We start from the raw sequence: 27,980 nt of genomic DNA, 5'->3' as shown, positions 1-27,980 counted from the left end.
TCAACAGCTTTTGCTCATTGTAAAGAGACAGAGTGTCTCCATCCAGCCATCACCCCACCTGACCCAGGGAGCACCAGCTCTGAGAAAGGTTTATGCACCTCTGGAGGGTTCCCTCACTGCATGTCACCATCCCGTCTGGTCCATGGGTTTGCACCTACTTTCACCTGTGGCCCCATATTCCCACGTGGACAATGTCTCTCCACCCTGCCCCACTTTTCCAACTGTTTAAACAAAAGACCAAATATAAACAGGGAGCGGGGCTGGGGGGGGGGAAGGAACACAAACAACACACATAATGAATTTGCTTTAACACTTTCTTATAGGCAATTTGTGGTTGACGTCAACATCTGAGGACACCGTAATTCTTTCGCATGGTACAACTGATGTGGGTTTTCTTTTTTAAGTTTTTATTTATTTATTCATGAGAGACACAGAGAGAGAGGCAGAGACCTAGGCAGAAGGAGAAGCAGGCTCCCTCCTGGGAGCCTGATATGGGACTCAATCCCAGGACCCTGGAATCATGACCTGAGTCAAAGGCAGAGGCTCAACCACTGAGTCACCCAGGCGCCCGTGGATTTTGATATAATGTCAAAAAATGATGCCCATAACTCTTACCACTATGCTATTTTTAAAGAGAAGTTGATCTTTTAGTTTAAGTCACAGAAGAATAGCTCTTACCACTAAGCTTCCCAGAAATCTCTGCATAAAGTCTATACACTAATAGTCCACTCCAGATCATTGGAGTTAAACCTCTACTATAATTTCTGTATGTTTATTTTTCAAATGACCTATGTTTCCAATTTTGAGGGCATTGGCTAGAACTAAACGGTATGTTAGGCCTCTTTATATGCTTGAGTTTTCTATTTGTAAAATCAGTATCATAAGATTTGCAGCTGCTTTATTCCAGGGATATCTTCAATATTATAAGATACTTTAAGTTACCTATATTGTGCCTTAAAAAAATCAAGTCTGCCAATTTTCACCATATCCTATGTTATTTTCTGGGATTTGGGAATTCAGAATGTTAAACTTTTAACACATTTTAAAAAACAAGCAGCATAAACAGAACAGACTCAGTCCTACCTATATATCTGATCGTAGGATGGAAAAACTTGGTACCATGTTTGTATAGTGGTCAGAAGCAAAGACTTTTAGGAGGCTGAAACAACATGGTTTCAAACTCTGTTTCTCCTGTGTAAAGAGTGTTTGGCTTTGGGCAAGTTTCTCTCTGAGCTTAAATTTTGAAAAGAGGATAAGAAAAAAATGTCATAAACATTAAACTATATGCACACATATGTATAAATACGCATGTATTTATACATATATATATATGTGGTTCAATTGTTACAATATCAACACACATGTACTCGACATACACATATTCTAGCATTAAACATTGTGCACGACCCATAGTAATCAATCAAAATAGTATCTGTTATTCTTTTATTTATTATCTGTAAGCTTAAAGAAATCTTCCATGATAGAATCATATCCTACATACACTCCTATATACTGATAAAATATATTTTCACCACCTCCCTAAGTGAAAAAACATCTTTTATCTATATTATTTGCTTATAGTGGTAGCATGGGAAGCAATCACGTTTTTTGGAATAACACTGAAGCATAAACTTTCTCCTGTGATAAAAGATGGCTAGTTGTATAGGTAATAGAAGGATGTCCAATGGCAAACTATTTATATAATTATTGGTGTTGTGCAAAATCACAAAAAAGATCTTATATTTGTATGCGATTAATCACAAACTATTTTGTTATATTGCTTCTAATTTTGTTTTATTTTTATTTTTTAAAAGATTTTACTTCTATATTTTTTTGAGAGAGAGAAAAAGCGCAAGTGTGAGAGGCAGGGGGAGAAGCAGACTCCTTGCCGAGCCTGACATAGGGCTCCATCCTGGGACCCCGGGATCATGACTTGAGTCAAAGGCAGGCTTAACTGACTGTGCCACCCAGGCATCCCTCTAATTTTGTTTTAAACTGCTAGTTAGGGACACCTGGGTGGCTCAATCAGTTAAGCGTCTGCCTTCAGCTTGGGTCATGATCCCAGGATCCTGGCATGGACCCCCGCATAGGGCTCCATGCGGGGGGAGTCAGTGGGGAGTCTGCTTCTCCCTTTCTCTCTGCTGCTCTCCCTGCTTGTGCTCTCACCTGCTTTCTCCGTCAAATAAATAAAATCTTAAAAAAAAAAAACAAAAAAACCCTGCTATTTGAATAGGGGCACCTGGCTGGCTCAGTCCATAGAGCAGATGACTCTTGATCTCCAGATCATGAGTTCAAGCCCCACAATGGGTGTAGAGATTACTTTTTAAATTTTTAATAAAAATATAAACTATCGTTTAAATCATTTACTGTTATTTTTCTTTTCACCCTTTGTGATCTCATCTCCCTAAATAGCTTACATCTTTCCAAGTACTTAGTGATGTAATTTTTCTTTCAAATGTGTCCATTTGAAATGCTGAAGGATGCAATTTGAATGCTTTCACCTCGTTGGGAATGTTTACTTATCTGCAAGATGAGAGGACTAGGTCAGATGCCTACTGTGACCCTTTCCTGTTGTAAGCATGCCATGACTTTGCCGTCATTGCAGTAAATCACTCTAAATGCGGATTTGGTTCAATCATCACACAGTCATGCTGCCCACTAAAGGTCACAGAAGTATTCCCTGAGTCATTCCTGGAGTAATCCAGATGCTTGGAGGATATGCTGCGGTGGGACTGTTCATGACTCCAGGAAACTGCAATGCGAAGAATGAAATGGGGGTAGCAGACCCCCAAATGCTATCTGGGAAACCTGCAATGACTAGGAGTGAGACCAGCTAGAGAAAAACTGAGGACAATATTCAGATTTGCAAAACCAATTATACTGAAACCAAGGCAGAAGATCCAGGCACTTGACTGGTTCCTCTGATTGAACTCCTGGGTCTTATATTCAATAGGGTTTCATTTATGATGATGTCCCTCTCCCCTTAAGAAGAGACTAGTGCCTCATTTTATTATCAAACAGCAGATGGTGGACATGTGCTAAGTAAGCACTATTAGAGATCACTTCTTGGATATTTATATTTCTGTAGAACACTATGAATCTTTGTTACTCTCCATAGGTTAATGAATAGGAAGTTTTTAATGGTCTTGGTAAATTCAGAAGCATATGTGTTTCCGTGCCAGGGTATTAACCAGGGTAATAATGTCTCCAGTATTGAGGAGGCATGGTCATGATGGTGAACAGATGACATTAGGAATGAATGTGAGTAACTCTCTCCTCCTACCTGATATCTCTGCTCTTGTCAGAGTAACCCGAAGCATCTGCTGCTTGCCCATTGTGTAAAATCACATTTCTCAAAGAATGGCTCATTGACTCCGGAATCAGAATCAACTGAGAGACTGTTAAAAATGCAGCTCCTAAAAAAAAAAAAAAAAAAAAAAAAAAGGCAGCTCCTGGGCTGGATCAGTCCGTAGAGCATATGATTCTTGATCTCAGGGTTGTGAATATGAGTCCCACATGGGGCATGGAGCCTACTTTTGAAAAAAAAAATGCAGGTTCTGTAGCTTATCCCAGCCCACTGAATTAAAATATTGGAATGGGGTCATTTTAACAAGGTACTCTGGTGATTCTGATGCTAGATTAAGTTAGAGAACTCGACATAAACAGAGTGACTTGTCAGAATTGCAGACACTGCCACATCATTCTTCTAGCTAGCCCCTAATTGGCACCATCACATCACAAAGCAAGCTGAAAAAGCTTAACCTGCATACAGCTTTCATAAAAAATTGTAACCTGTATACAACTTTCGCCTCTGCTCAGGACTCTGGTTCTTTTTCTCCCCATCGCCTGCTATGTGCTTAAAACTCCAGCAACAAGGAAATGTTTGTAGGCTCTCCAAACAGAGCATACTGCTTCTTTCCTTCTTGTCTGTGTTCACTAAGTCCCCTCTTTCTAGAATGCTCTGCCTTTCTCTCCTTCATTCCCTAATCTGTAATGTTCTTTGTTTCCCCTCTTCCTTTGTTATATCTCCCCTGGGATAAGTCAGCACCATTGCTCTTTCTCTGTCTACACATGTGTTTTATCAAATTATAAATAAATGTGATGCCACTTTTCTGTCCATCTTATCTACTAGACTACGGAAGTCCTTGAGGACACAGGACAAATATGTCCTCAAGAAAAAATTATAAATTTTGAATAAGTTAATCAAGAAAAAAGGAGGTATTGGTAAGATGCTGCATAGCTTGAAGAAAAAGGACATGTGTCAACTACATTTAGGAAGGACAGACACCAGGGAAGCTGCAGATGACAGCAACAGGGACTCTCACCCGTGCCAGGGGGTGCCCATGAGGGGTAAAAAGCAGGCCCTGTGATGGGCAGCCCCATCAGGGTCATGTGGCAGGATGAAAGGAAAATTTCTCCAAAGAAAGAGTGTGTGGTGCTGTCACAGAAGAAGAGGAGAGGCTTGGCAGACAAAAAAGAACAGCTGTCCACCTCACTGAGTCTTGCGCCTGATTATGCCCCCAGTGTCTCGGGCAGAGCTTGCCACATAGCAGGCTCTCACTGAATCTGGAGAATAAATGACATCAGAGAGAGAACTAATACTACCTGCCAGGCAATGAGCAAAGGGTTTAGGTGTTATTGCAGTCAAACTCTCACCAATCTACAAGTAAACATTACCTGTGTTTTTCAACTGAAGAAACTAAAACCAAAGCAGTAACATGCCAAGGTCACTCAGTGATCCTAGAAAAAGTTAGGATCCTGAAAATATACTGTACTGCCTTCCTTCAGTGAGAAATATATCATGGTTTTTCTCCATGAGAAATACACCTTATATTAATTTTTGTTTTGTTTAATAACATCCCTTTCTTCATCAGCATCCTTTTTTTAGTGACAGTGTCTTAGAGATACCTCCATGTTATCCACAATAGAGGAAGGCCAGTACTGCACGAAGTTCAAAGACATTAAGAATCCAATTTCCTGGGTTGGACTTCCAGCTAAAATCAGGATTTTAGTTATGTATGTCCTAGGGATATTATGAGGATTAAATTAGTTAACACATATAAAGCCCTTAGACTAATATCTAATATACAGTTAAGTGCTAAAAATTTTTTACTTGTTCTTTTTGACTATTACATTGCCTTCCACAGCATGTATGTACTACAATATATTTAATCGATTATTCCTCTGTGAAAGGAAATTTTGTTGGTTGCAAATTTATGATGTTTATAGACATTGCTACAAAGAACATTCTTGATTATGCCTCCTTGTGCACTTTGTCCACTCAATGGTTTGAGGAGTAGAATTGTTGAGTTAAAGGACATAGGTACATAAAAATTACAAATTTGTATCCATTGCAAATGGCTATACACAGTACAAATGTCAAAATGCGCTAAAGATTGTATAATAAAAGTCTTTCCTCCCACTCCATGTGATATCAGAGATGTTGATCATAAGGTTTTGAAATTTCCTTTACACTAATCTATACTTCTAATGCTTTCTAGTACCTAGAATCTGGATTGTGAATTTATTTCTGGCTGATACCATCATCACCATCATCATTATTGTCACCTTCATAAGTTAAGAGTCTTATATATAATATCAGATGCTTAATTTTTACCTAGCTTCCCTTATTCCATTATCCTGTTTTATTTTATTTAATTTTGTCTTATTCTTTTCCATGATTCTTAGTACTTCCTATCTCTACACAAGCTCCTTAGTGAAAAGCACATAGGTTTTATTTACTTACTCTTTTGAAAAGATTTACTTATTTATTTTAGAGAGAGAGAGCATGAACATGCACATGCATGCGCACACTGTTGCAAGCAAGGGAGCAGAATGAGACAGAGTAGACTTCCTGCTGGGTGGGGAGCCCCGTCCCACCACCCTGAGCCACAACCTGAGCCAAAAGCAGGAGTGAGATTCTTAACTGACTGACCGACCCAGGCATTCCAAATACATGGATTTTACAATAAAAGAAGATCTAGAATTAAAATATTGTGCTACTTACTTGCTATGTGACCTTTGCTAAGTTCAATTTCCTGAGCCTTTAAAATGGGAACAATAACATATACCTTGCGAGATTAGTATTGAGTTACATATATAAATATATGTGCCACCTCCTACACATCAGGTACTTTACATCTATTATCTCTAACTCTTGAAGTAGTCACCAGCAAGATAAAGTGGAAGGCAAACGCAGCAGGTGATGAGAAAATCAAGGAAATAATATGAAATGGATGTGGTGTAGATAATCACCAAAGACCTGAACTTTGAGTTGGAGGAAGTTGAGAGTGGAGGGTATTGACAGGAAGTGTTCAAGCAAAGCAGAAAAGCCTGTGCAAAGGCCCTGAGTTCGGAGAGAACTTAGTTACTCAAGGAATTGAAAGAAGTAGAGAAATATAGGATCATGGAGAATAAAGGAGAGAGTGATAGCAGGTGAGGAAAAAATGGTTATTTTGGAAGGCCCTGTTGTCAGCCTAGCCAATCGCCTTGTCCTCATCTTTCTTGGTAAAAGAACCCCCAGGTGTCTTGTTCAGATAGCACTTCATCTTTTGCTAGTGATTGGTTTAAGGATGGTCATGGGACCCAATATGGACCAATGAGATATAAGGGGAAATCTGCAAAAAAAGGTCTCCATGTCAGGGCTCATTCCATTAAGCATCTGCCTTCTACTCAGGTCCTGATCCCAGGGTCCTGAGATGGATTCCTGCCATCGTGCTCCCTGCTCAGTGGGGAACCAGCTTCTCCCTCTCCCTCTGCCTGCTGCTCTACCTGCTTGTGCTCTATCTCTCTCTGTCAAATAAATAAATAAAATATTTTTTAAGAAGGGAAGATCTCTAGGAAACATTTGCCTCCCATAAAAAGATAGAAGGAGAAGCCCCATCTTTCCTTTCTGGTCTTGGAGATTGTTTTATATAGATGTGATTGTTGCAGCTGTTCTTGCCACAAAGGAAGACAGTGCTGACACATGGGATGGCAAGAGGCTGGACACTTGAGGATATCACTGAACTACTGAATCAACTCTGGACGTGCTCACTTCTGGACTAATTCGCGTGCTCGCTTCGGCAGCACATATACTAAAATTGGACTAATTCGCTTATTAGATAATAAATATACTTTTTTTTAATTTTGTTTATTTATTTGACAGAGAGCAAGCCAGAGAGCGGGGGAGCAGCAGAGCAAACAGGAGAAGCAGGGACCCCAAAGTGGGATTCAATCCCAAGACCTCAGGATCATGACTTTTTTTTTTTTTTTCCAATGGCACTTTATTTTTCCTGTTCTGCAGCTTCCTTGGCCCTTTTTTCCCCGGATGCCAGAGAGCCAGACATTGGCACGGGTCATGTGGAGGCTAGTGAACACGCCTTGAAGTTCTTCTCCTCTGTGATGACTCTGGCCGTCTCTTTCTTATAGATATTCCGTATGGGCATGACTGGTCCTGTCAGCTGTGTCGCCAGTTGAGCTGAACCAACTGAGCCACCCAGGTGCCCCGATAATAAATATCCTTATGATTAAGGCAGATTTAATTGAACTTCCCTATGACCGAAGGCATCCTAACTGATTATATGTATTGAAAGAGAAGGATCACACAAGACATTGTAGATCATATCAAAGATCTGGAATTTAATTCTAAGGGTTATGGGGATCCATTAAAAGCTTTAAGCATGGGGTGAATTTTGCTTTTCAAAAGATTTACAGTGTTGATAATAGATTGGACAATAGCAAGAGTGGAAGCAAGTATAGCAGATAGAAACTATTACAAGTCACAGAAAGAATGTAATGGTTTAAAATATGTGGTGACCATTGGAATAGAGAAAAATGAATCTATCCAAGAATTACTGAAAATACACTGGAGGCAGAATTGTGATTATGATTGTTTTCAATTCAATGTGAATAAGGAAGGGGAAGAAATCAAGATGGCTTCCAGGCATCTGGATTGAGCTACCAGCTAGACTGTAGCGCCATTTACTAAGAGTAGGATAAACACCTGGAGGAAGTAGAACAGGTGGGAGATTACTATAACATTCAACTATAATGTTGAAATGAAGGTGCCTGAAGCAACCAGGTGGTTATGTCAAGTAAGCAGTTGGGCATTTGAGTGGCCCAGAGTAGAGATAAAGACTTAGAAGTCTTTGGAATCAAGATGGTAACAGAATCTATATAAGTTTTCAGATTTTTAGGGAGGGAACAAGGGATGAGAAAATGTCCTAAGACAGAATCCTAGGACCTCCAGAACTTAGCTTCTCCATAACGAAGAAGAGGCCAGTGAAGGAGACAGAGAAGAATTGCCAGAAAGAAAGAGGGAATGCCAAAGAATTTTTACAAGGAGGGAGTGCTCAATACCAACAAATGCAGTTGAGAGGTCAAGGAAGAAAAAGACTTAAAAAGATTCTATCGGATTTAGCCACATGAAGGTCACTGATAAACAGGGGTGATGAAGCAACTTTTAGTCAGATGGAAGTGGATTGGTCAATTCAGAACCCAGGTTGGACTGGATAAAGAGAGCATAATTAAGAAACGGAGACATAGATGGCAGAGAAGCAGGTCAAGAAATCTGGCCTTTAAGAGGACATGGGCAGGAGCTGAGTTTGTTTTTTGTTTTCTTTTTTTAAGGATTTTATTTATTTATTTTATAGAGCAAGAGACCGCATGTGAACATGTGCACATGTGAGTGTGGGGGGAGGGGCAGAGGGAAGAGAATCTTAAGCAGGCTCCATGCCCAGCATGAAGCCCAATGCAGGGCTTGGACTCATGAGCCTGAGATCATGACCTGAGCCAACACCAAGAGTTGGACGCTTGACCGACTGAGCCACCTAGGCTCCCACCATCCCTATCTTTAAAAGAAAAACAGGGGCACCGCCGTCCCCCACTCACACATGCACTTTCCTTCTCTCTCAAATAAGTAAATAAAATCTTTAAAGATAGAGATGGCTATCTTTCCTTCACCTCTATATCCAATTCATTTGCAAAAGCCCCTTTGGGTCTTTCTCTTAAATGTATCCCAAATCTGTCCATCTCACCTTCGACCCAGATAACTCCTTGGTTTGAGCCGTCATCCTCACTTGGGCTCAGTCCTCTCCAAGTGGTTTCTCTGCTTCCATTCCTCTTTTGTTCTTGTCTTTTTGAAAACAGTGAACAGTCATAATACATGAAATCATGGTTTTGAAGTAAAATCCAAACTGGCCTATGAGATCAAATAGAATCAGGCCCTTCTCCTATTTAAGGCACCCTGTGCTACCCTGCTGGTTCCCCTTGTTCTGTCTCCAAAGAGAGTCTCTTTCTGTTCTTTGTTCCTTGCACACTCACTGGTCCCAGTGCTTAGCAAGCTTTTTCCTGCATCTTTGAATGGCTGACTCCCTTTCATTATTTATGACTGCTCAGATGTTGCCTCATCCCAAAAGTCTTCTCGGACCCTCTTACCCTCCCCACTCCTATGGTCAGTCCCTGTCTTGCCTTTTCCATGGTTCTTATCATCTGAAATGATCTTGCTCATTTACTCGTTGATTACTTACATCTTCTTATTAAAAGCAAAGTCGGGGGGAAACTGGGTTAAGTTTATGGGATTACTATGTATTACATGTATTGTTGTGTGATGGGTTGTGTGGATCATATATTACTAGGTGTTATTTATAAATAAATGATAAGCATGTTGGGGCAGCCCTGGTTGCTCAGCGGTTTTGCGCCGCCTTCAGCCCAGGGCCTGATCCTGGAGAGACCGGGGATCGAGTCCCACGTCGGGCTCCCTGCCTGGAGCCTGCTTCTCCCTCTGCCTGTGTCTCTGCCTCTCTCTCTCTGTGTGTGTCTTATGAATAAATGAATGAAATCTTAAAAAAAAAGATATTAAGAAAATGATAAGCATGTGAATCTGTAATTATCTCAACCAAAGTCAACATTTTTGGTTTTGTTTTTTTAAAATAAGTTCTGTGGGAACGGGGATTTTGTCTCCTGGTCAGAATTGTGTTCCCATCACCAGAACAAAGTCTGCTATGCAGTGGGCACTAAAGAAGTCTTATTAAATGTGTGGCTTTTTTAAAAATAATATTTTATTTATTATTTGAGAGAGAGAGAGAGAGAGAGAGAGAGAGAGTGCACAAGCAGAGGGGAAAGGGCAGAGGAGGCAGAGAGAGAAGCAGCAGGGAGTCCGCGGTGGGGCTTGATCCGAGGACCCGGAGATCATGGCCAAGCAGAAGGCAGATGCTTAACCGACTGGGCCTCCCAGGCGCCCAGGTATGGCTCATTAAATGATGTATTTGGTCATGGCTAAAAGAGGGAGGGGCAGGGAGTAGGGGCAACAGCGGGACACCCTGCGCCCAGGAAACTGAGGCAGTAGAATTTATAGCACTAGAACCCTTATCGTCGTGAGTTGGGATCCGAACCCGGGTCTCAGAACCTTTTGCACGCCGCGTGCTAGCCCTCCCCCCGTGGGGCGCCGACTGCGGCCCGAGCGCAGGGGGGCGCGGTCTCGGGAGCCGCTCGGTGCCAGCCCGCGGCCGGGGCGCGCTGGGGTCGCAGCCGCGCAGGGCGGACGCGAGCATCACCTCCCGCGGGGCCCCTGCGTCGCGGCCGGCGGGGCCGGCTCCACCCTCTCCGGAGCTCGCCAGAACGCGGTACGGACGCGCGCGACAGCCCGCCGGCCGCCCCGCCGCTCCGGGCCCTGCGGGGGAGGTTTCAGGTTTCAGCCCTCGCAGGAGCCGGGCCGTGGCAGCGCGCACCGTGCGGCCGCCCCCGCCTCCTTGTGTCGGCCGCGGCCGCGCGCTCGTCGGCCCTGGACGGAGGTGGGGCGCCGGGCCGCGGCCGCCGCCGGGCTGCTGTCGCCGGGCGCGCGGGGAGGCGGCGGTCGCCGCTGGGCCGGGACTTCCTTCCTCTGCCGCAGGACAGCAAAACAACCCGGCCGCGGGCGCGGAGCTGCCGGCCGCTGTCTGGGCGAGAGGCGCCGCGATGGGCTCCGTGCTGAGCAGCGACAGCGCCAAAGCCGCCCCCGCCTCGGCCGCCCCCCGGGCCCTGGAGCGCAGCGGGGACCCCGAGCTGCCCGTCACGTCCTTCGACTGCTCCGTGTGCCTCGAGGTGCTGCACCAGCCCGTCCGGACCCGCTGCGGCCACGTGTGAGTGCGGGGGGAGCTCGGCTTGCGCGCCCGCTTCTGGGGAGGGCGAGGCCGGGGGAGCCCGCGCGTGGGAACAGAGCTCCTGCGGGGGACACACCCGGACCCGGCGAGCCCGGGCCGCGGGGAAGGCGACCTGTCGGAAGGTGACACAGGCATGCAGGAGGCGAAAACAGAAACAGGCGGGCGCCGCGGCGCCTCCCCGCCAGGCCCCGAGGCGCTGCTTGCCCCAAGCCCAGGTGCGGAGCCCCAGACCGGGTGCCCAGGCGCAGGAGCCGCCGGGGGCCGGGGCCGTCAGCTGGGGAGGGTGCCCTTGGCTGGACGGCCGGCACCCGCTTGGACACAGGGCAGTGGGCTTCTGCAGAGCAATCACCCCGCCGAGCTCAATCAATCGGGAGGTGCTGCCCCCTCCCCACCCCCCGCCGCCCCGCAGGTCGGTTTTGTTTTGCTGGCCCTGCACGTGTTCCAGGACGCCCACTGGGGCAGCCTCTTGAGCAAACAAAGATCCGTGCAAACTGTCCTTCCACCTCCACCTCCCCCTCCCCATCCTAATGCACACACTCAGGCCCTTCAAAGATCAGCTCAACAGGCGGAGTGACCTCGTAGCCCTTAGACTTTTAAGTGCCTGTCGGGGTGGGGCCGGGACCTGAGAACCTTAGCGCCAGGCCCTTGAGTGTAGCCCTTTAAAATCTAACCACAGAGTGACAGGAGTTTGCAGACTCCCTGCCTCACGCGGCGCTTCCCTAAAATCGATGGAAAGCAGAGATAAAAATTAGTCGTTTCTAAAAAGAGTTTGAAAACAAAATCCCTATATAAAATTGGCCCGTCCTTAATGTGTGCTGGGGCCACTAGTGATGGGAGTTGGACCTGTGGTTTCGTGTTCTGTTTCCGCAGAAGCTTGCTTTCCGTGGCTGCCTGGGTGTGTGAGTGAGTGTGTGCCTGTTGGGGGTGGGTGGGGTGCGGGGAGTTGCACAGAGTGAGAACGGAAGCCCACTTAATGTCTTCTTTGGCTGACTAGAGTTTGATGAAGCGCCAGGGCAATACCGCAATGGCTAGTAAGTGCTTCTGGCTTAGCAAGGGGGGAAAAACCCATATTATAAATGCAAGTGCACAAAATGTTTTCAAAAAGACTTAGATGGTTCTTGACACCTATAGACTAGTGACTGAGAAGCACCATGAAAACCTCGGTGGTGAGCCAAGAAGGAAAAATGCAGCCCACATAGTGTTTAAATAAAGAGTGCCCTGGGCATTATTTTGTGGCTGTGTTTTCAAGGCCTGTTGTTTCAGCGTTGTACTTTAAACTCAAGCCTAATTGGCCTCCAGACTGATTACTGATGTTGTTTCCCAGCTGTCCAGATGTAGCTCATGATATGAGATCCCAAGGCCAAGATGGAAGCCGAGATAGCATCGTGTAACAGTATAATATATTGATTAGTTGGGACAGTAATCATCCCCGGGTAGCTATGGGTAAATTTAGGCTGTGCATTGAAACTTTAAAGTTGCACCAGGAATGCGCAGCGGGCATCGAGTCTTGAAAGTTCCTTCTGTAGAACTGAATTGGATGACTTTGATATTGGAGGTTGTTATCTGATTGAGGATTGTTTTCCCTGGTTTGGATTTTTTAAAAATATTTTACTTATTTATTCACGAGAGACACAGAGAGAGGCAGAGACACAGGCAGAGGGAGAAGCAGGCTCCATGCAAGGAGCCCAGTGTGGGACTCCAAGTGGAACTGGATCCCAGACTCCAGGATCACGCCCGGGGCCCAAGGGAGGCGCTAAATCACTGAGCCACCCAGGGATCCCACCTGGTTTGGATTTTGAATGCCATAACTTACTGTTTGTAGTGTTTTTGCTTCTGCTAAAGGATAATGTAAATGTGTAAAAAGTTAAATCTTTTGTTTAATCTTTTTCTTTGTTAGAGTTTGAATAGGAAACCAGCAACTGGAAAAAATCGTCATGAAGTAGCACAAGGGCTGGATGAATTGCCTTCCCTCACTTTACTGTTCTTTGTTTTGACAAATCTATGTCCATTGTTCTGGCTGTGGGCAGAATTTCCATATTCCTCCTTTTGGCAAATTTACTTGGGCCCCTTCCACTTTATAAATGTTAACTAGAGTTCCTTCTCCACTGGGAATGGTGAGTGCTGTTAACACCATTTGTGTACTTCCTAAATAAATTTACTCTCCTCCATTGACCCTAAATTGGAAAATGGAGAAATGCAAATGAAATCTCTGTATGTTATCTCCTATTGAAGCTAATTTCCAAACTTGTTGAACTCGTTGGTTTATGCTGATTTCTGCTCATAAACCTATTTCGAGTCAATCAAGTACTTAATAATGACAAAAATACATTGAATGAGTATGTATATAGCACTCTATAAATTGTAGAAACAGTGGGACTGAGAGAGAGCAGTATTTGAAATTCAGCCCTGCCACTGACTGGTTGTGTGACCACCATGGGGCTATCTCTTTGACTGCTTCTTCATTTGTACAATAGGGTGAATAATGGAATTTTTATGAGTATTTTAAAAATGTAAAAGTGGCCCATCATAAAGCCTCAACACTTAATTTCTATCTCCCTTAAAGACATTCCACAAAGCAAAAACCCAGGAATGGGTATTATTTCTTATCTGTATTTCTTTTGGAATAAAACTGGGCCACAAAAGATAGATCTATGACATTTCTAAGATGTCGCAGATTATCTTCCTTTTAGCTGAGTTCTTTTTCCTTTGGTGGCCTTTAATTTAAGATATTCTATTTTAATGTGCTGTCATTTCAAATCGACATTGCTCATACGTCTGTATCAGTTGTTAAAACAGCTTTTGGGGGAAAGGCTTCCCACCTCTGCCTTATCTTCTGTTATGGGGGTGAGGAGTAGATAAGTTGAAGCTGTGTGAATGAAACTGAAAGGGAATCAGAATCTGATTTATATTTAAAATAAGTATTTTTAAAGAAATTTGTTGACCAGTTGCGTATGACAGATAAAGGGGGGAGAAAGGGTGGAAGGCAACTCCCTAACAGGTGACAGAGATAAAGGGGGGCAGAGTTCAGCTCCAGAGGTAATGTAGTGAACTTGTAATGGGGCTTGTCAAGTATACAGTAGTCTGATAGGGAGATATCCAAAGGGAAATATCCCAAAGGTACTGGGAGAACGGGTTTGGGGAAAGGTCAGAGCCAGAGCTAAGGGAGTTATCTAAAAGAATCAAGAAGTGGAGAATAGATCTAACAGAACTAGGAGGTACAGACTGGAGCATGCTAGAAGGCACAAAGAGCTACATCTTCATCGAACTGAGTTGGGTTAAATAGTTCCAAATCACAGAATTTGCCTAATTTTGAAAATGGAACTGTTGAGGATAATTCTGAAGTGCTTTCAGGTAAGTGGATTAAAACTTTCCATTTGTGGTCAAGTATGAATGGTACAGCCTGCATCAAATTAGTGGTTCTCTGAGAGTTTCCTGATGAGTTTTAAACTGACCCAGAAATATACATCAGTGCTTTCACTTTTTTTTTAACATTTAATATATTTTATTATATTTACATTTTAAAAATTATTTAAATATTTAAATATATTTTAAATTTTTTATTAAGGTGTAATTGACATATGTTAGTTTCAGGTGTTCAACATAATGATTCAATCTTTATATAAATTGGAAAACAAACACCATGAAGAGTCTAGTTAACATCTGTCAGCGTACATAGTTACACAGTTTTTTCTTACAACTTTTTAAGATCTATTGTTTTGGGGCACCTGGGTGGCTCAGTTGGTTAAGCATCTGCCTTTGGTTCAGGTCATGGTCCTGGGATCCTGGGATCAAGGCCTGCATCTGGCTCCTTGCTCAACAGTGCCTACTTCTCCCTCTCCCTCTGCCTGCCACTCCCCCTGCTTGTGCTCTCTTTTTATCAAAAAGAAATAAAATCTTGGAAAAACAAAAAGATCTATTGTCTTAGCAACTTTTAAATATATACTACAGTACTATACATATAGTGTTAACTGTAGCCACCATGTTGTACATTAGAGCCTTGTGATTTATTTATTTTTAACTGGAAGTTCATACCTTTTGACCCCCTTTCAGCCATTTTGCTGCCCATTTCATTCCTACAGGAGTTGTGCAATCCCAAAGAATTCTTCTTTAACATAAGATTAAAGCTATTTGCCTTATTGATTATTACAGATATTTATTATCTCCTTGTATATTATCTACTAGTGAGGGTTCTTCTGAGAAACAACCAATAGTGTGTGTGTGTGTGTGTGTAAAAAGACTGATTTTAAGGAATTTCTTCACATCATTGAGGATAATCGCTTCCTTAAAGTCAACTGATTATAGATGTTAACTACTTCTGCAAAATACCTGCACAGCAACACCTAGGTAAGTGTTTGATTAGATAACTGAGTACTATAGCCTATCCAAGTTGACACATAAAACTAACCATCACACCTATCAACTGAGTTTTTAAGGGTTATTAAAATCTGGTATCAAAAACAAAAATTAGATCATTGTCAGGCTTTACTATAGACCGTTCAGCATTCTACTAAAAAATCTGGCTGTCAGGCAACCATGTACACACCTACATGCTGCTCAAGCAGACAGTAGGAATCCACACAGTTTTCTTTAAAATAAAATCATTGTTCATTTTCTTCATCATTTTTATTTTGGTTTATTATGAGTTGTTTGGTTAGATCTGCTTTTGCATGGAATGCTTTCATTTATTGATCAAGCAAATATCCCCTGTCCTGTGCTGAGCACATAGACACAGATATCTATCCTCCTGGAGCTTGCATTCTTATCTGGCAGGTGCACAATAAACAAAATACCGGCATTAAATATGTCACTTGTTTATATAGTGATGGGTGTTAAAGAGAAAAAAAAAATAAGCCAGGAAATAGGATAGGAAGTATGTGGGGGAGTTGCAATTTTAAGATATTTAGAGCAATGCTTCTCAAATTACCTGCTGTAAAGAAGCAGTGAGGTTTTGTTTTGTTGTGCTTTTAGCCCATCACTGATCAATAATCTGATAAAATTAAAAAATGAATTATTGAAAAAAATTGAATTTAAAAATACCAAAGATCTATAAAATACAAGCCTTCATTTTAAAAAGTAATAATTACATTCAACAGACATAAAATTATTCTGGCAGATATCTATACAAGACTGAGAGATGACCACTGGTTTTATTAATATGGAGGCTATTGGTGACCTCCAGAAGAGCAGTGTCAGTGGAATGCTGGGCACCAAAGCCTACCTGGAGTGGGTTCCTGAGTGATCACAGGAGTCAGAGACAGAGAGGCCCTGTCATGGAGTGGGGAGGCAAAGCAAAGGAGAGAAATTGGGACAATAGCTGGAAGGAGAAGTGGGATCAAGAGAGTTTTCTTTTAAAAAAATATTTTTGTGATGCCTGGGTGGCTCAGTGGTTGAGCATCTGCCTTCAGCTCATGTCTTGATCCCTGGGGTCCTGGGATCGAGTCTCGCATGGGGCTCTCCACGGAGAGCCTGCTTCTCCCTCTGCCTGTGTCTCTCTGCCTCTCTCTGCATGTCTCTCATGAATAAATAAATAACATCTTAAAAAAATAAAATAGAATAAAAAATTTTTTAAATATTTTTTTCTTTTAAGAGAGGAAAAGTGGAATATTCTGTATGGTTATGGAAATGAACCTGTAGTGAGGGGGGAACTGATACACAGGAGGAAAGAGAATTTTAAGAGCAATGGCCTTGAGTAGGAGAGGAGCTGGGATTTACAGTGAGTCTTGGGGCCCAGGGGAGGCGTGGCCATGGCAGGAGACTGAATGGTTCATCCATTTCATAGGATATTGGGCGTTAGATGGGCACAGATGATGGGAGTCGAAGTGGAATATTGTGGAAGTTCCCATCTGATTACCAGTTATCATTGACATATTTTTTGACCTGTGATTTGACTTTAAGACAAACTTTGAAATTTAAATATGAACATACAGGCCCCTGATGCTAAAAGAAATGTATTTAGAATGCTTCCTCCTTCCAGTGTGCTTGGGTAAGCATCACTTAAAATAGGATGGTTAGAGCCTTTGGTACCATCAAGATCCAAAAACTCTGGAGAGTCTTTGCTCTAGTAAAGAAATGCTACACTGCCACCCCTTAAGGATCTGGTGCTTAGTTGGTGTTCAATATGAGTTGAGTTAATGGATGATTCTAAAATACAATGCAGTTTGAATACTTTGGTGAATGCCCCTCAAGTGGGGACAACTACCCTGTAGTGCCAGCCAACGGCTGCTATGTAGTCAAGTAACAGGAGTCTCATGATAGTTTCTGAACTCCATTATTTTTATGGGGTTACTCATCTGTCCCTGTATTACTGAGAATTTCGGAAAGATGTAATTAAGCTGGCCTGAAATTTGCCTCCTCTGGTGTTTGGACTGCTCTGTGTTTACTTAGTAACATTAGTATTGTCACAAGCAAATTAAATATTAGTGATCTAGTAAATTATGTATTCTCTAACAAACAGAACCTAAATAATGTAGCAGACTGAGTTTTATGCCCAGATTTTCCTTAGGATTTGGCTACTGGCCTGTGGACTAGCAGCACTGCAGGATCTTGGGCCCCATCTCATAGCCACTGAATCAGGATCTGCATTTTAATAGGATGTTGAGGTGATTTATATTCACTTTAAAGTGTGAAGCACAGCTTTACTAAAACCTATTTAACTGACAATAAAATACAGCAAGTTGAGGACAGTTTTGTAGGTTTTAGAAAGGCACCCTGCTAAGATTTTAAGTTAAAGGAAATAACATTTTCTTTGGGGGTTAAATTTTGAATCAGCAAATAACCTGGTATAGAGGTATTCAGAATCAGATTTTGGAGGCTGAATGATTCCCAGGATGAACTTGGAGTGGGACCTAATTGAATACAGAAATAACATCAAAGGAAATCTCAGGGGTAGTGAGTGGCTGGAGGGCTTTGCTCTAAGAATAGCTGTACTCCGGCCTGTCTGGCTCATCTGTGTAGGTGAGGAGGGAGTAGGGTGTGTGTGTGTGTGTGTGTGCGTGTGTTTATTACATTGAAATATTTTAGCCTGAGACTCTTATCATGATTTTGAATAACAATAACAACTCCCTTTTTTCCATTTCCATTTTCAAGCTCACCAAGCCAGCTCAAGATTTTCATTCAGCTTCGTTTCACATCCCCACAGTGAGGCAGCCTAGTGTTGAGAACAAATAGAATGTTAGATCGGCCTCATGTTGCCAATGGGTCTTACAGAGTCCTATTTGGGGACCATGTGTGAATACTTATTTTGCCTGTCTAGCCTTGGACCCCATGGAGTCCCTAATGCATCCCTTCCCTCCTTAAATCTATGATGCTTAGTGTTCAGTTTTACCTCTTTAAGATTGGGTACCTAATTTTACCCAGTGTCCTCAGCAAGCCTTTCCTCATTTTTCTACAAATGCTTTGCTGATCTCTTCATTACAAGGGTTTAATTGATAATCACTTAATTTAGGGAAACAGAAAGGGGTTAATAAAATTATCAATGGGAGCAAGGTATTTAAGTTTCCATCTGGTTTCAAGGCTCTTAGAGCCATCCAGTTCCTAATCGATGTCTTTAGGAGCTGCAGACTGCAAGTGATATCAATGAATGGGGAGGGTGAGTACTCACTCCACAGGGTAGGGGTGCCAGCCCATGTGACCATATGGGAATTGAGTCCAGAGTTGGAGGAGACCAGTTTTTCAAGAGAAGCCAGAAATTTGGGTTTAGTTGTAAAATATGATTTAAAAAAAGAAAAATTAGGGGGAGGGGCAGAGGGAGAAGGAGAGAGAGAATCTTAAGCAGGCTCCAAGGGCCAGCACAGAGCCTGACTGAACCACCGGGCACCTCCTATAAAATTGGATGTTAAAGCAAGGGCAACTCGCTCCGAATTTTTGAAAACATTGAACTGGTCTAAAAAAAATGTAATTGACTTCTATACTTAGCTTCTGCCTTTCATCTAATTTCTCATTCTGATTGTATCTTTATTGATTCATCATTCTTAACCACCTTATGAAGTGGGGATGGGGCAGACAAATAAGAATCCTTTATCTCAGGGTTTGTGTTCACTTATTTATTTTTTTTTAATTTATTTATTTGAGAGAGAGACACAAAGAGACATCGAGAGAGAGCACAAATGGAGGAAAGGGCAGAGAGAGAGAAGCAGGCTCCCCAGTGAGCAGAGAGCCTAATGCAGGGCTTGATCCCAGGGCCCCAGGATCACCACCTAAGCTGAAGGCAGCTGCTCAACTGACTGAGCCACTCAGGTGCCCTGGTTTGTGTTCATTTCTATCCCTTGGGTTCTTTCAGAAGGATCTAACACTCTGCCTTATTAATGGGAATGTTGGGCCTGGCCCAGAAAATTCTTTGTTCGGTTCCTCGTAACTAATTTTGTTATTTCAGTTTACTGAGTAACTACTACTCAGTAGTTACTGGGGTGGTGTAGGCAGGAGGCCTGCAAGATTCGGAATGTTTTATGTATTTCTGTGATCTTCTTCATGCAATGTTGTTGTTTCTGGCCTGTTGTCACTGGGGCATTTTTGTTTTGTTGTGTTGTTTTTCAGCTTTGTTGAGGTGGTACAGTGCAATTCACACAGAGTGTACAAGTTGATGAATTTTGGTGATTATAGAACTACCTCCACGAACGAGATCTAGAACAACTAATTCCATTACCCTAAAAAGGTCCGTTCCCTCCCCCAAGCCCCTGGCTCCAACAACCCCATCTGCTTTCTGTCACTAAGTTTTGGAATCATACAGAAAGTAGTCTTTTGTGTTTGACCTCTCTCACTTAGTATAACAGGGCGTATATTTGTTGTCATTTGGTATGTTGTAAGTCCCTTTGCCTCACTTCCAAAATAAATCCTAACACTGCCTCCTGTTACTTTGCTTGTCTGAGCCATCATTCTCTCTTGAACTGACTCTTGCAGTGGCTTAAACCTGAGCTTCTCGCTGCCGTGGCTCTTGTACCTCTGTAATCTATCCTTCACACATGAACCAGAGTGATCTATGTAATATAAATCAAATTGTGTTACCCTCCTGCTTAAAACCCTCCAGCACCTTCCCACCACCCTGAGTTACGGCTTGATGATCTGTCTCCTGACCTCTCTACTCCCCCGTCTCACATCTCCAGTTACTCTCCCTGGGATGCCCTGCCTTTCAAGCAGGTTGGCTTTCTATACCTCAGCAAGATGCTCCCTATCTTTTGTCCCCTTTGTTTTCAGTTTGGAAAACCATTCCCAGATCTTCCTTAGAGTGGTGACTTCAAATATCTCAGGGACCACCCATTTAAATACTCCCTCTGCCCCACTCACTCTGTTTTTATCGTCAACTGTTTGTTTCCTCTCAAAGCATTTATCATCTGACCAGCCTATTTGTTTACCTGCTTATTGCTCCCCCCCCTCCCTTTTCCAGAACTCTGAGAGCAGGGACTTTAGACACTGCCACAATTTCATCCCTGGCATGTCAAACACTAGCTGGCAATAATTAGCTATTGCTAAAAATTTCACCAGTGCATGAATGCTTATATGGATGGGTCTAGGGAGGTTTGTGCAGATTTACGCATTCTCTAATAAAGTCTTCTCTGTAACCAACTATTCTTGCTAATAGCTTCACATAATCAGTTTTAGAAGGTTTGTATTTTCTCTATTCAGCCCTTTATTATATCCCAAATTGTTCTGTGTTCTTTAAGTTTCTTTAAATAATCATAAATGCAATGTAATCTTTTCCTCATACTGAATTTGGGTGCCCTTAAAAATACATTTTTAAAAATATTTTTCTCGGAGGGAGACAGAACATAAAGACTCCTAACTCTGGGAAACGAACTAGGGGTGGTGGAAGGGGAGGAGGGAGGGGGGTGGGGGTGAATGGGTGATGGGCACTGAGGGGGGCACTTGACGGGATGAGCACTGGGTGTTATTCTATTCTGTATGTTGGCAAATTGAACACCAATAAAAAATAAATTTATTAATAAAAAATAAAATAAAATATTTAAAAAATATTTTTCTCAGGACGCCTGGGTGGCTCAACGTTTGGGCGCCTGCCTTCGGCTCAGGTCATGATCCCGGAATCTGGGATCGAGTCTCGCATCGGGCTCCCTGCATAGAGCCTGCTACTCTCTCTGCCTGTGTCTCTGTCTCAGTCAGTGTCTCTCATGAATAAATAAATAAATCTTTAAAAAATAAATAAAATAAAAATGTTTTTCTCTTCATGTTCCATTAAAAATATCAGGTCTCTTCATCCTCCAAACACTTCCTTTCCTAATTTTATGGTTAAAATTTTTCTCAGGAATAAAGAAAACTTAAGTCATAGTAAGGTGGTTAATTTTCTCTAACATTTTTTTCCCATCGTATTTTTTTTTTAAAGATTTTTGTTTATTTGACAGAGAGAGACAGAGAGAAGATGTGCAGGCACAAGCAGGAGGAGAGGCAGCAGGAGAGGGAGAAGCCCTCAGATCATGACCTGAGCCAAGGCAGACCCTTAACCGACTGAGCCACCCAGGTGCCCCTCCCGCACATACTATTTTGAAAAATTTCAACCATAGAGCTAAGTTGAAAGAAATGTATAGTGAATACCTGTATATCCACTACCTAGATTTTACAATGATTAATTTTACTATATTGCTTTTTATCTCTCATTTTATCATATACCTATCCATCATCCATCTGTCTTCTTTTTGGATGCATTTCAGAGTAGGTTACAATGATCAGCACACTCTGTTCCTTCTTATATCAAGAGGCATAGTATTAACCAGACTTTAGTATTTATGTTTTTTTTAAAGGTAAATTACACATGTAGTGAAATGAGTACATTCTAGGCATAACCCCTATTGAGATACAGAATACTTTCAGTTAGTTTCCTGGTGTCCTTTGCCAGCCAATGCTTGTCCATGTACCCCTACAGGAAACCATTATTGTGATTTTTTTTTCTCTACCATAGATCAGGTTTGCCTGTTCCAGGACTTCATATAAGCAAAATTATACAGGATGTGCTCTATTATGTCTGGCTTCTTTATTTTTTTTTTTAAAGATTTTTATTTATTTATTCATGATAGTCACAGAGAGAGAGAGAGAGAGGCAGAGACACAGGCAGAGGGAGAAGCAGGCTCCATGCACCGGGGGCCCGATGTGGGATTCGATCCCGGGTCTCCAGGATCGCGCCCTGGGCCAAAGGCAGGCGCCAAACCGCTGCGCCACCCAGGGATCCCTGTCTGGCTTCTTTAACTCAGTATGTCATTGAGGTTCATCAATGTTGATGTGTATGTTAGTAATTTGTTATTTTTTATTGCTGTGTGGTATTCCATTGTAGGAATATGCCACAGTTGGTTTATTCATTGTCTTGGTTTTTTTTTTTTTTTAAGAGTATATTTATTAATTCATGAGACATGAGACAGAGACAGAGACACAGGCAGAAGGAGAAGCAGACTCCCTGCGGGAGCCTGATGAGAGACTCGGTCCCAGGAACCCCAGGATCATGACCTGAGCCAAAGGCATACACTCAACCACTGAGCCACACGGGTGCTACTATTCATTTTCTTGTTGAAGGACATCTGGGTAACTTCCAATTTGGGGCTGCTATGAATACATTTCTTATTAATATTCTTGTACCAATAGGTATAAATTTTCATTTCTCTTTAATAAATACATGGGCTTGTTATTGCAGGACCAAAGGTACCTATATATTTTGTTTTATAAAAATGACCAGGCCATTTATTTCAAACAGTTATAGGTGATTAACTTTTTTAAAGAATCATTTATTGTGTAGATACTATCATAAGATTCAAACTTGAAATTTGACAATGAAAATACTCACCTCTTCTTCTTAGTTCCCATTTCTCCAAAAGATAGGTAAGTGTTCTTTTTTTTATCCTTTTAGATGTTTTTATACATCTACAAGGCTATGAATAGCCCATATTATATACATAGCCTACACTTTGGTTTCCTTTTTTTTTGGTTTTAAATTCAAGTTAGTTAACATATAGTATATTATTAATTTTGGGGTAGAATTTAGTGATTCATCAGTTGCGTATAACACCCGGTGCTCATCATATCACAAGCCCTCCTTAACACCTATCACCCAATTACCCCATCTCCCCACCCACCAAACCCTCCAGCAACCCTCAGTTTATTTCCTATAGTTAAGAGTCTCTTATGGTTTGTCTCCTTCTCTGTCTTATCCTATTTTTTTCTTCTTTTCTCCTATGTTCATCAATTTTGTTTCTTAAATTACACATATAGTGAAATCATATGGTATTTGTCTTTCTCTGACTGAATGATTTTGCTAGTTCCTCTAGCTCCATCCACGTCATTGCAAATGGCAAGATTTCATTCTTTTGATGGCTGAGTAATATTCCATTGTGTATATATGTGGTATACACACACACCCATATATATATATACATATATATGTGTATGTGTGTATGTTTATATATATAGGTATATGTATACACACACATGCATACACACCACATCTTCCACATCTTTATCCATTCATCTGTCGATGGACGTCTGGGCTCTTTCCATAGTTTGGCTATTGTGGACATTGCTTCTATAAACATTGGGGTGCAGGTGCCCCTTCCAATCACTGTTTTTGTATCCTTTGGACAAATACCTAGTAGTTCAATTATTGGCTCATAGGGTAACTCAGTTTTTAACTTTTTGAGAAACCTCCATACAGTTTTCCAGAGTAGCTGAGCCAGTTTGCATTCTCACCAACTACACTTTGCTTTCTAAGAGGTTTTATTTTTGAGTTATCTTGTTTTTGTGCCTTGTTATATAGCTTACATACACACACATACAATTACATAATTACTTAAATCTGGATTCTAATTACACAACTCGTTTAATGCTTGATCACTTACATACTTTTTATGCTAATATACTAGAGTAAAGATGTTAAATTCTCCGGTTCACAATACTTGAATTTGATAACTGTACCTATAAGGGGAGACTTTTAACTTCAGATTTTTTTTGAACTAAGCGGTTCTGCAATCTTATTTCTGCACCCCCAAAAACAAGACTTGAGGTGTGATGGCATCCATTCCTCTCCTTATTGGTAACACTTTAAAAAGTCATGGTTTTTATGAATTGATAACCAGCACGTTCGGTCTGTCCCAAAACACCTTGGTCTTGTGTTTTCTCCATTTAATAATCACTTTTGTTAAAAGGGGTACTGCTAGTTGACTGACCTATGGGATTTGCAACTAATAATCTCATAGAATGCAATAGTGTCTATCTAATCTCATTTGAGAGTTTTACGCCACATGTAACACCACTGTGTAGTCATAAAGGCTTAGAGCCTTGATTTTTAAAAATTCCTTAAGTATACTACTTTTCATGACTACTAGATATTTCTGTAGTTGTAGTGATCAGTTTTTTTTTTTCCCAGTAGTGATCAGTTTTAGTTACAAAAATATGTGCAAAAGCACTTACACAATGACAGTAGAAACGTACTCTAACAAGCCCGCTGGTTTATACGGGTACCTCCACAGTCTAACAGTTTTGCTGCTTCTGCTTGTCACTGGGAGGAATCGAGGTGACTTAAAAAGAACTACAGACCTTTCTCGACTCACAGTGGGGTTCTGTCCCGATAAACCCATCCTAAGTTAAAGTAAGTTGAAAATGCATTTAATCACCTAACCTGCCAAACATCATAGCTTAGCCTAATCTACCCTAAATATGCTTAGAACACTTACATTAGCCCACAACTGGGCAAAATCATCTAACACAAGCCTATTTCATAATAAAAGTGTTGAATATTTTGTGTAATTCATTGAATAGTGTACTGAAAGTGCAAAACAGTGCTTGTCTGGGTGTAGAATGGTTGTAAGTGTATCAGTTGTTTATCTGCATGGCGGACTGGGAGCTGCTCAGCATTGCAAGAAGAATATTTGCTGAATACCAGGAGTAGACCAAAATTCAAAATTTGAAGTACAGTTTCTACTGAATGAGTATCGCTTTTGTGTCACTGTAAAGTCAAAAAATCCTAGTGGAACCAGTTAATTTGGGGACCTTCCACACATACTTTCAAGCCCCTTTCAAAACTGAAGTTCAAAGTACTCCCGTCTTCAGGCTGTATAAACTTGGCAAGTAGTTACACCTCTGTGGTTTTTTTGTTTTGTTTTGTTTAGAGATTTTTATGTATTTATTTGACAGAGAGAGAGTGAAAGAGCTCAAGCAGGGGGAAGCAGAAGAGGAAGAGGGAGAAGCAGGTTCCTTGTTGAGCAGAGAACCCGATTTGGGGCTGGGTCCAGGACTCTGGGATCAAGCCCTGAGCCAAAGGCAGCCACTTCACTGACTGAGCCACCCATGTGGCCCTGTTGTTACACCTCTCAGAATCTCTGTTTGCCACCAGTCAAGTGATGAGAAAGCAAAGCAGCATTGTAGGATTACTCTGAGAGCTAAATGAGATTGTGTCTATGGGTGCCCACTGCAGGGCTTGACACCAATATTAGTCTTCTGTTTGTATGGGTATAAAACTCAAGTAAGTTGTGAGGATCCTGACGTGGGGCTCAATCACAAGACCCGAGATCACGACCTGAGCCGAAACCAAGAATCAGATGCCTAACCAACTGTGCCACCCAGGCACCCCTCATAGGGGTTTGTTAAAATCAAATGAATTAGGGTATGTTTTAATACTTGTTAAAAATAAAAAACAAAAAACCACAGCATACCAAGTTTGAAATCATATCAAATAAAAAGTTACTAAGACAACGGTAAAAATAAAAACACCTAGAAAAAAAATGGTAGGAATACAGGTAGATCTGGGATTCTAAATAAAGAGCAGCACATCCCATCATGTTGTTGCTGAATCAGTCCTTATGTCAGTCTGTTTTGCACTCATCATCCAGAGAGAGGGTTTACTTGGTCTGGCCCACTGCGGGACTCTTGTCTTCAGCAATTGAATGTGGGCACCTTGGTGAGGGCCCAGCAGATTGTATCTCACGTAAGACATATGGTTCCTGCAGAGCAAAATCAGGGTGCTGTTGCAAGAAAAAGAGGAAATGGATGCTGAACAAGCATAGACATCAAGCAGATGCCTCAAGAACAATGCAAATGGGGATGCCTGGGTGACTCAGCGGTTGAGCACCTGCCCCTGGCTCAGGGTGTGATCTGCGGTCTCAGGACCAAGTCCCACATCAGGCTCCCTGCCTGGAGACTGCTTCTCCCTCTGCCTACATCTCTGCTTTTCTCTCTGTGTGTCTTTCATGAATAAATAAATAAATAATCTTAAAAAAAAAGAACAATGCAAATGTCAGCATCCTCTGTGTGTGTATAAGAATTTTATAACAGATGCAGAAGAGAGTTCTTTTAGGCATCAGTCATGGCTAATACAATTGGGGGTTCAGTCTGGGAAATTTCAGTGAACTATATACCTATGATATGTGAACCTTTCAATATATATATAGTATATCTAAATTTTAAAAAAGCTTAACTTTGCCATAATATTAATACTCCCAGATAGATGGTATATGGCAAGTACTTTAGCGGTGCTTCTCAGGTCACGCTAATGTATGTAATTTATCTAAAGGTCATTTTAACTTTGGTGTGCACGTGGCCTTCAACAGCTCCTATAAATAGGGCAAGATTTTCTGTGAGTTCTGCTGATTATGTTAAGATTTTATTACGATTATCTTTAAGTAAGCCAGGGAATAAATGTCTTGACTTGGAGAACATTTCCTAGTAGTGGTAACTTTAATTAGATCATTTTCTGTACCTGGGAATAACATTAAAATCATTTTATAAGCCTGATAATGCACATGGTATTTCTCCTCCTTGACTTCTTGCTGTGTTCTTTTCTAACATACAAAAGCCCACAGAGCCAAGACCTCTTCCTGCCCTCTCCCACCCCAACCCCAATTTGGAGTAAAATAGGATTAAAGAAAAGAAAGAACACATTGGCTACCCTTTGGGTTATAGTTTTAATTCCGTTTATAGGAATGCTGTTTTCACCGCTTTGTGCTCTTCTGTCCAAATGCAAGCAGCAAATGTGGTGAGAATGTGCGACCCCCAGGCGGTCTGCCAGGAAGGTAAGGGACTCTGTGCCAAGGTATAGGCTGCAAGCACACCTTTAGCTTGGCAATACAGCTCCTGGTATGTAAGGGGTCGTGAAAACACACTTTACACAAATGAACACATAGTGGTGGCTCCCTTACACTTTTTTTTTTTTTAAAGATTTTATTTATTTATTTATTCATGAGAGACACAGAGAGAGAGAGAGGCAGAGACACAGGCAGAGGCAAAAGCAGGCTCCCCGCAGGGACCTGCTCGATCCCAGGTCTCCAGGATCATGCCCTGGCCTGAAGGCGGCGCTAAACCGCTGAGCCACCCGGGCTGCTGTCCCTTACACCTTTTAAGGGAAATGATGGATGATGTGTGCTTTGTTTCTTTCAGATTCTGTCGTTCCTGTATCGCTACCAGTCTGAAGAACAATAGGTGGACCTGTCCTTATTGCCGGGCGTATCTTCCCTCAGAAGGAGTTCCAGCCACTGATGTAGCCAAGAGAATGAAGTCAGAGTACCAGAACTGCACTGAGTGTGACACACTGGTACGTGACAAGAGCGTAAAGTATCAGATGTACCTCCCAGGTTTCTGACATGCATAGGTGTAGGTGAAGGTGCTGATAGGAGGAGCAGATTTGGAGAAAAATCCACGAAGTCTTAAATATGTCATGTTTGAACTGCCAAGGGGAAGATACTATCATAGGGAATTTTGAGATCAAAAGAGAAATCATATGCTAAGGGCCTGAATTTTTTTAGAGCACCTTTCTTGATTGTTCATCGACATTGTCGCCTGTTCTACTTTCTGAGTACCTTGTGCTTTCTCTCTGTACTATTTACCACCATTTAGAATTATGCTTTTGTGATTTTTTAAAATTTATGTCAGTTATCCCGACCA

The 27,980-nt window shown here is 41.9% G+C and overlaps 1 protein-coding gene across 2 annotated transcripts in view; it reads left to right on the top strand.

The window, feature by feature from the left end:
* The first annotated feature begins 10,790 nt into the window (after positions 1 to 10,790).
* RNF125 (ring finger protein 125) overlaps positions 10,791 to 27,980 on the top strand; it is a 36,758-nt gene continuing 19,568 nt past the window's right edge. Inside the window, exons 1-2 of one of the 2 annotated variants that reach the window (XM_025429225.3) lie at positions 10,791 to 11,099; positions 27,477 to 27,630. In XM_025429225.3, coding sequence (XP_025285010.1) covers positions 10,936 to 11,099; positions 27,477 to 27,630 — 318 coding nt within the window. In that variant the 5' untranslated portion in view covers positions 10,791 to 10,935. The remainder of the gene's footprint in view (positions 11,100 to 27,476; positions 27,631 to 27,980) is intronic. The other variant, XM_025429224.3, reaches the window with a different exon arrangement.

The sequence above is a fragment of the Canis lupus genome, chromosome 7 (assembly GCF_003254725.2).
Source record: "Canis lupus dingo isolate Sandy chromosome 7, ASM325472v2, whole genome shotgun sequence".
In the NCBI taxonomy this organism is placed as follows: Eukaryota; Metazoa; Chordata; class Mammalia; order Carnivora; family Canidae; genus Canis; species Canis lupus.
This window is presented reverse-complemented; position numbering and strand designations above follow the sequence as displayed.